The 10,202-nt window shown below is 40.3% G+C and overlaps 1 protein-coding gene across 1 annotated transcript; it reads right to left on the bottom strand.

The window, feature by feature from the left end:
* Positions 1-1,683: 1,683 nt before the first annotated feature.
* LOC116381965 (transcription cofactor vestigial-like protein 4) lies at positions 1,684-7,808 on the bottom strand. The gene is made up of 6 exons (XM_031844548.1): positions 7,703-7,808; positions 6,998-7,155; positions 6,056-6,218; positions 5,481-5,709; positions 5,131-5,245; positions 1,684-5,010 (listed from the first exon to the last, which is right to left on the bottom strand). Exons 2-6 carry the CDS (start codon positions 7,077-7,079, stop codon positions 4,811-4,813), a joined length of 789 nt encoding a protein of 262 aa, XP_031700408.1. The 5' UTR covers positions 7,080-7,155; positions 7,703-7,808; the 3' UTR covers positions 1,684-4,810.
* Positions 7,809-10,202: the final 2,394 nt, after the last annotated feature.

The following is a 10,202-nucleotide window of genomic DNA, read 5'->3' as shown; positions in this document are numbered from 1 at the left end:
GTTCAAATAATCTACAGGCAATCATGCAAATTCCACAGGCGGTGTGCACTCGGGGATGCTGCGGATAGGCGGGTGGGGGTGCCAGCCTCGCATTCTATTCGGGCACAACAAATTTGGAATTATGCAAAGGACAGAATGAGATCTCTATCAGCCCTTTGCACGGCTAACATGCAATGTGAGAGCCAACATGTGGGACACTGCAAGGGCCATTTGGCCCGTAGTAAAATCACACACGTATCCAATGGGATTCATTATAACTCCATGCTGTGTGTCCAGAGTGCTCAGCGTTAAAACCGTTTCGCTCCTTTTTCGTTTCTTTTTTTTACGTAACCAAGAGCAAAATGGAGAGGACAGTGTTCAACATATGTGTGTCCTGACCGTGTCCGAGCGCAGCGGAGTGCATCTTGTTACGGGCAGCAACAAGAGGCAGCGACTCAGAGAGACCAGTCCTCCATCGCCAGCACAGATGTCATGCTCCTTGTGGCCTTCACACACTGAAGGGGGGCTAAGTCGAATTTGGCGTGACCCTGATGTGTCATCTTGATTTAGACACTAGTTTCATGTCGGCCTGCTATTCCGCGTGTGCGTGCGTTTGTGTGTGTGTGTGTGGATCTGTTTTGTTTTGTTTTTGTGCACGCAGAAAAGATAAAATAAAATATGTGGATCTCCTCTCTCCATAATCCCACAAGAGCAGGTTTCCTTGGAAGGCACGGTGCAGCAGACGCAGGGGCATTGTGGTTGGTGAATGGCTGGGTCTAATCTCGTGGAGGCAGTGGTCTTATTGGAGGGGCTTTTGAGCAGATTGGAGCCTGAGGGGTGAGAGCGGCAACGACCAAAAACAAAGAAGAAGAAGAAAAAAAAAAGATCTTTCTGTTCTAGTTTGAAAGATTTGCGTTATGAATGGCGCTCAACAAATTCAAATTAGCCAAAGTGGAGGTATACTCATTTACATTTTCATTCAGCCTTTTAAGGATTCTATTTTTAAGGCTTAGAATTTAACCATGGATGTATGCTAATTAGACACAATGTTACCAATACATAAATACATCTACAAAAGACATTTAAGAAGAAAAGAAGACCTTTTGAGGCTAGAGTCTGGGATCATGTTGGGTAACATCTGCAATGCATTTTGCTCTCTAGCATGACAGCAATGTCTCGCTATACATTTACGTGCAAAGTACATTTTCACATCACTGACGGACACGTTGAAGAAATGCTGCATCCATATCAATCTTCCCAGAGTCATGACGCTCATGTCTTTTGTTTGATCTCCAGGGATGGGGGAGAGTTTAGGGGGAGTCAGTTTGGTGGTTTAACACCGCCACCTGCTGGTGTGGGAAGGACAGAAATAGCTCATCTCTGATCCAACTACAGCCTGGTCTCACAACAATCATCAGTCATGTTATCCCTTTTCCATTATAACATATTAATAGGGAGGATAAATTCTTTCTAGGTCAATGCTGACGTCTGAATCAAACAATCCTCATCACTGGCAATTCCCTTTTTTCTCCCCTTCGAAAGTAATTGATTTTTTCCGGCAGCAATTATCCCGTCCTTTGTCACCATGACACCGAATCAACCGAACATCTGAGGCCAGCCGAGAGTCCAAAGAGGCTTCGGCTGTGGTGTCTGTGGGAAGATGTCAGCTGCTTGTCCAGAACACACCGGATTTATTACACACACACACACACACACACACACACACACACACACACACACACACAACTGTTAAGTAGAAATAGAAAGATATTAAAATACAGCCAAATAACTGCCTGTGCATGACCTGAGGATAGAGACACTGGGACAAGAGAGGGTGATTTAAAGATCTAGTATCTAAAGAGCAACAGTTCCTACAGTGTGATGTGCTCCAGCTTCCTCCCTTATGTTTCTCTAACTCTTTATCCGAATGGTAAGAGTGAAAGCTGGTGACAAGACAGAGCGGCTCCAGGAACAAACATCAGCCACTCCCCCCACATACTGTAATCACAGGTACAGTTCAAGTCCACTCGACATCCAAAAAGGACACTTGTCCAGTGCCGCTTCCTTTGAGCCAAAGAGGTCGAGTTAATATGCTGATAAATCACTTAATGCTGTAGCTGTGGCGGCGCTTGTCCAATAACAACAGAGAGTGAGTTATTACTCCTGATTGCAGAGCTCTAATTAGTGTAACCACTTCATTATTGACTCGAGTATCTGCAACACTGAAATCACAACAAAGATGTCTAATGTCATTTACCGATGTAGCAGCACTACTGGGCATTTTGAGAGATAAGCAAGTGGAAACAACAACCAAACAGCGCCTATCCAGCCGATCTTAATGTGGGTCATTGTCTGCTAAATGAATTCCACTCTCATCCCTGCAGTCACGTCCGTAGATTACCATGTTCCCCTTGTAGCTTAGCTTCAGCTAAAATGGAGGCCACAAGGGTTTCCTATTTCAAGCGGAATTTATGTTGACGTTTAGAAGCTGTGTTACTGCAAGCTACAGGCATGCAAATAACATACAATGAAGAGTTTGTCATTTGCTAATTATGACTGCAGTATGTTTTATTTGGTAAAAACACAAGAGGTCAGCAATGGTAGGCATTTGTTTGTTTATTTTGGAAGAAGTTAAGTACAAAACAGTGGCATTTTCTTCCAGCGAAATAAGGACAAAAGTGAACAAGCGTTACTTTGTTTTCTACGTGGATGACACCTGAAACAGGACCTTTCTGCAAAACAGTCTTTGAGATACAGGTAGTCGAAATATAGCAATTAAATAACAATGGACTAATACCCCAAACATATTACTGACAGATCTAGTTGTATCAAACAAGCAGATTCCATGATAATCCCTAAAATCCACTCTAGTACACGCTAAACAAACTCTTTAAACCGTTAGTACAGAAGTCTTTGATCAAAAGACTGTCGTGTTCCTGCACTTATTCATCGTCCGACAATTGTGGGAAAATAACAAACTTTTAGAAAGATTTTTTTTTATTAAAAAAGCATGGTTTGAAGATAATGAGCATCCATGCTACATATGAGTAAACTATTCTGAATAGAAACAAAATATCTATAATCATTCCGCGCGGCGCAATGATGGTCGTGTATGAGTAAAATACAAAAGACAGGATGGTGTATGTAACAATTTAAAAACTGTAGAATATTAATATAAATGTAGGTTCTCACGGACAGTTAATTAACATACAAAAATGTACAATACCATATCTTAATCAGTGTTGACAAATAGGTTATGCTACCATAAGTAGAGCACGTCATAAGGGTGAGAAATTGAACCAGACTCAACTGCACAAAAGAAACTCTGTGACCCACTCACACTTTGCTCCTTAACAAAGCAACAGTTAGGCAGCTCGCACCATGACATCACCTTGATTTAAAAAAAAAAAAAAAAAAAAAAAAGGACAGACATACTTGTTGTGCTTGCTAAACTCAACTGAAGTGACTGACAAGTGTCAGATCATCCCGGTGGAATGTCGACGCCTACTCGTGAAATAAGGACACCTGTATTTCAGGTGCATTTAACTGTTAGTTTTGAGGGGAACTGCTTCGTCGTTGAAGCAGTGGAGAAATCCTCCGTTGTTCTCAATGCAAAAGAAACAAACCTGCGGTCACCACGTTTTTTGCCAAAAGTCAACATGAAACTATCAACGCGTTCCGAATAAATAAAGCCACTGCTAACAGACTGTTACCGAGGGTCAGGTTTATCTGTATTCAGTCACGTAGAAAGCTAGAACATCCAGGTCCACAGAATAATGAGCAACAAAGCCTTTTAAACTGCAGTCAGACAACCTTTCCAGAGGCTGTGATTTGTAGATGGGTGCTAAGAATTACACCTACATAGAGTAATGAAAACCAGATACAAAAAAATATATTGAGTACAACTGTACCAGCAGTGAGTATTTCTAAAATGTTACAGATAAAAAATAAATTCTGAGTAAATATATAGTATAGAATAAGGTTTGTAATAGAAACCAGCTATTTGAAACATGCGTTCTAGTTAGACACATCTACTATGATTGAGATTAGTTTACTACGTAATCAGCCACAGTGAGCATATAAACAGGAAACTAAAATAATTCAGTTAACAGTGGAGAAGTCCAGTTCAGGATCATAAAGAAAACACGGCCAGTGTCTTCAGAGAGCCGGGGAGGGGGGGGGGGGGGGGGGGACCAGAGCCGTGATTGTATCGCCACAATTGCAACGCACAAGAACACGTTTGTTCCAACTGAAACAGGTAACCTGCTACCTACATGGTCAGAGACGTAAAAGAGCAAATGAGACCTGGTTGTCTTGTTTAAAGTATTGTAGATTATTTTTTTAAAAGCAGTGTGATTTTAGAATGAAAGACGATACAGACAGGATCTATTGCTTATATGTTGATGGGGAGAGGCGGGGCGTTTCTTTGGCTATCAAGGCAGGCAGATGAACCCCTGAACACTTCGTGAATCTCATTATCTTTGCAGGATCAAATCTCTGATTGTACACTTTCCACAGCTAACTTTGTCAACCCAACTACACCAAACTGCCAATTTGAAGCAGTGCTCCTAAAATGCTCAGATTGGGTTAAATGCAGAAGTCGTAATGTCATGTATGTACCTGTATGTATACGACCACTGAGATAAAGTTTAAGTTAAGCCGAGTGTTCTAATAAAAAGGTCTGCCTTGAGGTCCTCAAGGGAACACCGTGTGAGCACCTGATAATACATTGTTCTTGGCTGAGGGAAGTAAATGCTTGGCTAGAAACGACATCTCCACTCTCACTATGCGAACTCTAAGGAAGTGATTGTAATGTTTACTCCCCTCTGCTTCACGGATCTGCCTCTGGGGTTTGACGACCCCCATCCTTAGCCTTGATTTGGAGCCAGGCGTCTCCCAGCGCCTTGGCAAAGTGGTCGTCCACTGAGTCTGTGATGGACACCGAGTTGGACACGGCCTCCGCTTCTTTGTAGTTTTTTCCAAGGCTGCGACGAAAGTGCTCCTCAATCACAGGATCGCATTCTGTGTTAGCTAAAACAACAATATGTGTGGGGGGGGGAGAAGACCAAAAACCTGGTTATTAGCAAGCAATGTCATACTACTTTATAGGCAGTCAATTACAGGGTGTGTATGGTAATGATCGGGGCTTACCATTGGTCTTCATGGGATCGGTAGGTGGGCTGGGGGAACAGCCATTCATGTGGCAGTGAGAGAGGTTACAATTGCGGTTGCTCGCAGGGGCACAGGTAATAACGGAGGGACGATTCTATAGGTGGAAAACAAATACATACAATCAGCGAACAGACAGAGGTGAGCCATCGCGCTACAGCCTGCACAGTCACTAATTTGACGCAGCAAGCAGAAATACACAGAGTGGTAAATCGTGTATAACTCTATCACACTTATATAATCAATACCTCATTTAAAGCTTTCATTCCTGTCACTGTGAACCTCAGATGTCAGTGTACCTTCCATAAGTGTTGACGTTGAAGTTGACGTACCTGCTGCCGCTCTACAGTCCCACCAATGACAGACCTCTCTCTGGACCCGACGACAACGTCGTGGCTGCTTTTGGTCAGAGCCAGAGGCTGGTCTACAGCATAGCTAGCAATGGAAGCGTACAGGTGGTTCCCATGAAGACCGTTGGGGGAGGAAGAAGTAATGTGCTCCACAGGACTGTGACCGAGGCTCCAGTGCTCATTACGATTGTCTCCAGCAGAGGGACGGGCCCTAGACAAAGAGCACAAAATTAATTTATACCACCAAAAAGTTTCCTTTTCATAGACAATTCATACACCAGCTGTCACTTCTCATGTCTATAAACAGATGGCAGCACACAGCGTAGACTAGGGGGTGTCTTGTTTGTCTTTTTTCTGTGTGCATCCCATTGGTCATTGCAGGCAACATTATACGCATGATGTGCCAGTAATCTAAGTTGTCTCTTTAAATCGCTTTAGAGCCTGGAGGTGGTCTTTGCATTCCACCAGAATTAAGAATGTAAGGTTATGCTCAGACTTTTGTTTGATAATCTCAACTGTTTCAGGTTGAATGTTGTTGTTTTTTTTTAGGCACTTACAGCTGAGTGGCAAACAATCTGCTCATTTTGGTCATGTGGTCATCATCACAGTTGATTCGGTCGTCCATTTGTTCTTCGCCATACTTCCGTTTGCTTGGGCAGTGTTGAGGAGGCCCAGTTATCTTGGACATAGCAGTGGGCTGGGAGGGCGTCCTGGACTCATCTGTGGGAAAGGAATCAGCAGAACAAATAACACATTGAACAATAACTACTATAGCTTAACATGGCTATATATATATATATATATATATATATATATATATATATATATATATGACCATGTGACAAAAGGTTCCCCCAAAAATGTTTAATTAATGTAACTTGGCCAGGGCAAGCAATCATTGGTTAACCAGATGTACAGGTCCTGGTAAATGCAACTCAACTGTTATCCAGATTACCCTGCTGACACCCAAAATATGAAAAGGTGAGGTCTCTGTTTAGTTTTCACAGATAGAATCGACTTCTGATTGGAAAGTCAAGTCAATCGAGCAATGTGCAAGAGAGTCATTAACTTCTGTTGTAAAATCAACTCCTGAAAGTTATGAAATTCTGTGCGCAGAAACAACTACATAAGCGGATATTGTCAATATATTCCCATGGCAAAACTGTTTGCAATAAAGTTTAATAACTGTTTATAACATACTAATAAATAAGAGGGTTTGAGGTCATTTATGATAGTATTTCCGGTATTAGGAATGTAACATTAAGAGTTGTAGTCTCCTTCACTGAGAAGTTAAACACACGCACCAGCACACACTTTATACCCAGTTTAATGGCACCTTGCATTTTGCATGAAAATTGACAGAACGTTGTGTGCTTGACTCGAGCCTAGTGTTGGAAAAAGTTAGCTAATCGCAACCAAAACACGGAGGAATTGATGTTGGTAAGTTAAATAAACAGAATAATACCACAGAACAACGCGCAAATAATGCTAAAACTAACCTTCGTAGTGCAGTCTCCCGATGTTATTGTTCATCTTGTCCAGGAACTGAGAGTTCAACAGGTCCATTCTAGTGAAGAGCATCTACACGGACAGGCTAGTTGCTAACATCGGTGTTAGCAAGATACACCAGCGAAGGCAACACTTAAAAAGTTATATCCTGAAGAAGAGACAAACAGAGTAAACTTGGCTTGAAGCAATTCGATGAAAATCGTTTTCCTTGAAGTTAGCGGTTAACGTTAGCTGGCTGGTATCCTGACGCTGACTCCAAGGCTAGCAGTACTGCTAACGTTAGCTACACACGTAGCTAGCAGTACCGCTAACGTTAGCTACACACGTAACTTAAGCTAAGCTAACTTCTCCAGTGTTAGGCTAGCTTTAAACAGCTACAATTTACTGTCAGCGTTATACGAGTTAAAGTTAGTTAGATAATAAAGTTAAAATCTCTGACTTTGATGGTTACTTTTACAATAGTTTTACACATATCGTTACAGTATTTAGCTAACAAACTAGCCAGCTACCTTTAGCTAACAGTTACGCTACTCCACAACTTTGTAGCTAGTTAACGCTGGTTTGCTTAAAAGGTCCTAAATTCAACTGACGTTTAGCAAAGCCGAATAAACGTTGAACCAAACGCCAACACACCGAGCTAGTCTGTGACAACAACATTCAAAAGAAGCGTAACCTTAAAAGTTAATGTTACTCACTTCATCAACAACACTAGCTTTACAGCCACAACATCGCCATAGTTAGCCCACAGGTTGCTGTTACTCACAGGACCAGTCCTCAAACAAAAGAGTGGAGAGCGGCCCTAGCGGGGACGAGTTAGCCGCGTTTAGAGATCCGATGACAATCAGCTAAAAGGTGCATTTATTCTGGATGAATACTGTGATTTTGCTCTGAACCTACTGTATGGAGGTCTGCCTATTATCAATGCAACCAATACTATTTACAATGAACTTCATGCAGCAACACAGCACTGCAAAAGTTGACAAATGATTTAGCTCGCATAAAACAGTTAAATATTTAACTTGAACATTACAAAAGTTTGACACCCAACTCTTTATCGACTAAACAAAACATGTTTTAATTGTATTTAATTAAAAATAAAAACCTTTTGTCTGAGCAATAAATAACACAAATGCAAATATACTTTGTCACAGTATTACATAGTCATACATATATTCATGTATATGGATATAAATTTTGTGTTCTCATATATTATATTATATCGCTGGAGGCTTTAAATATACCCAGTGGGCTTTCTGCCTCTTCCTGCACTGTGATATGATGTATCTATGTTTGTGTATTTTGTTTTTAAATTGCGCAAAATAAACAAAACTAAAATGCTTAATTTAGGTGGATGTACTGTTGTTCTCATCTATATACATCTGACTTATATTTTCACCAAAGTGGAGGTTGGTTTGGATGTTCACTACACCACTACTACCAGCTGATGTCACCCTAGGATCCACTATCCATGCATAAGATTCAGCACATGATGGTGCAGCTTTTCTCAAGCTTATGTACAAGTACTAAGGCTGGCCTTATCACTGTCTTTCATGACCAATATTTACAAAGAAAATACATTGATATTCAGGTAAGATGGCTAGTATCTTCATCCTATACTGTCCTTCATATCATTTATTTTTATACACCAAAATCACAAGTATAGCCTCAAAGGGCTTTACAATCTGTACAACCTAAAAACAACAACAAAGTTAAAATCCCACATCCTTTAACAGGAGAAAAAAATGTATGTTGTGTATGAACAGTAACCAGGCAGAGTGACAGTAAAATTTAAATATGAAGAAACAGAATGACAATATTATAGTGCAAACAAGCTATAATTAGCTGGAGTTTTGCACTGTCATGGATTAAAAAAAACTCCTCTATTCATTAGAAGCTCAGCTTTGACAAATGGTATTATTGTTGTTTTTTTAGGATGATTTAATATTGTATTACCAATTCCATTTTCTGTTCCATTTGCTAGAAACAGAAGTTTGTTATGTTACACAAATATACATACAGTTCATTTACTTGAAATTGTGAAAATATATATAAAGTATATATATATAGAATGTGCAACATCAGGTTTATAAATAATAGCAGTAGAGTAATGACAAGCTAATTTGGACAAAACGTGAACTTACTCCACATTTATAGAGATCAAACAAATTCCATAGACAACGCATTATATTTCAACGTCCTAGCTTTGGACCACATACTGTTAATTTATTTAAAGTGTCCACAAGTTCAACTGTTATACAGCTTATGCACTGTAGGTTTGAGTCTTTCTGTGCAAGTAGCCTGATGCTATATTTACCGCATTTTATCTAACTACTATCCTGACGGTGGCCTGTGCCTGTCAGTGCAGTTTAAATCTCCTGATGGCCGAGGGAGTTTGCTCAAAGATCAGCTTTTAACCAGTCCAGCAGATTTCACGAGTGTGAGGGCACCTGTCAACTAGCAGCTTCATGGTTGTTTGGTAGAAAAATATATAATCATGCTGACAATTCAAGATTCCATTGCCTTAGTAATAAGATGTATAACTCCTCAGTTTTTCCCTTAAGAGTCAATGTTTGTGTGTTTTCAGATTTGCATGAACTGTGCAGCCCCCCCTTGACCAGTAAGTGTGATTGATGTGTTATTGATCTGTTTCCTGATGCATTTTCAAAATATCCATCTTTTACCGGAGACATAGAGCTCTGTGATGGTTTCATCACACAGCGCTAGTTCCTTCATATTCCTTATATATACCAATTAAATCATGAAACAGCATGCTATTAATGCATTATAAGGAGGAGTACCAGTGACAGTCTGTTTGCTTCGTCATACAAATGTTTTTTTGGGGTTCAAAATTAGTAAAGAAGTTTTTCATGAACACTTTTTTTAAAGATATCTGCTTTTTATCATATTTTTTGTGAAGTGGCAGATCATTTAGTCCCCAATAAATATTGTAAGCAGTCATTTTGTGTACAGAAGTTAATGTTAAAATGAAAATTTAATAGCAGATAATGATAAACTTTGCCACCCACAGTGGACAAGTGCTGCTGAAATAAAGCGTGTCTTGTTGGCAAATTGTAATTTGTAAAATTGTAAACGTAAGTGGCTGTATAAATCAATTAAGAGAGAGGATCTACTGCATGCATTTGAGTCTCAGGGGACTGCTGCTGACGTCCTCTCATTCAACATTGCCCACTAGTC

This window comes from Anarrhichthys ocellatus, unplaced genomic scaffold, assembly GCF_004355925.1.
Source record: "Anarrhichthys ocellatus isolate YVR2014 unplaced genomic scaffold, GSC_Weel_1.0 scaffold5, whole genome shotgun sequence".
Taxonomy (NCBI): domain Eukaryota; kingdom Metazoa; phylum Chordata; class Actinopteri; order Perciformes; family Anarhichadidae; genus Anarrhichthys; species Anarrhichthys ocellatus.
Note: the sequence above shows the minus strand (reverse complement) of the source record. Positions and strands in the feature narration are given on the sequence as shown.

Bases quoted from the DNA above. Each gene is read 5' to 3' on its own strand.
- LOC116381965 (XM_031844548.1), bottom strand. From the start codon at position 7,079: ATGCTCTTCACTAGAATGGACCTGTTGAACTCTCAGTTCCTGGACAAG. The intron at 5,710-6,055 runs GTAAGTGCCTAA...CTCTTTGTCTAG, and splicing joins AGATTGTTTGCCACTCAGCT to GGCCCGTCCCTCTGCTGGAG. The intron at 5,246-5,480 runs GTACGTCAACTT...TTCCACCTATAG, and splicing joins GGACTGTAGAGCGGCAGCAG to AATCGTCCCTCCGTTATTAC.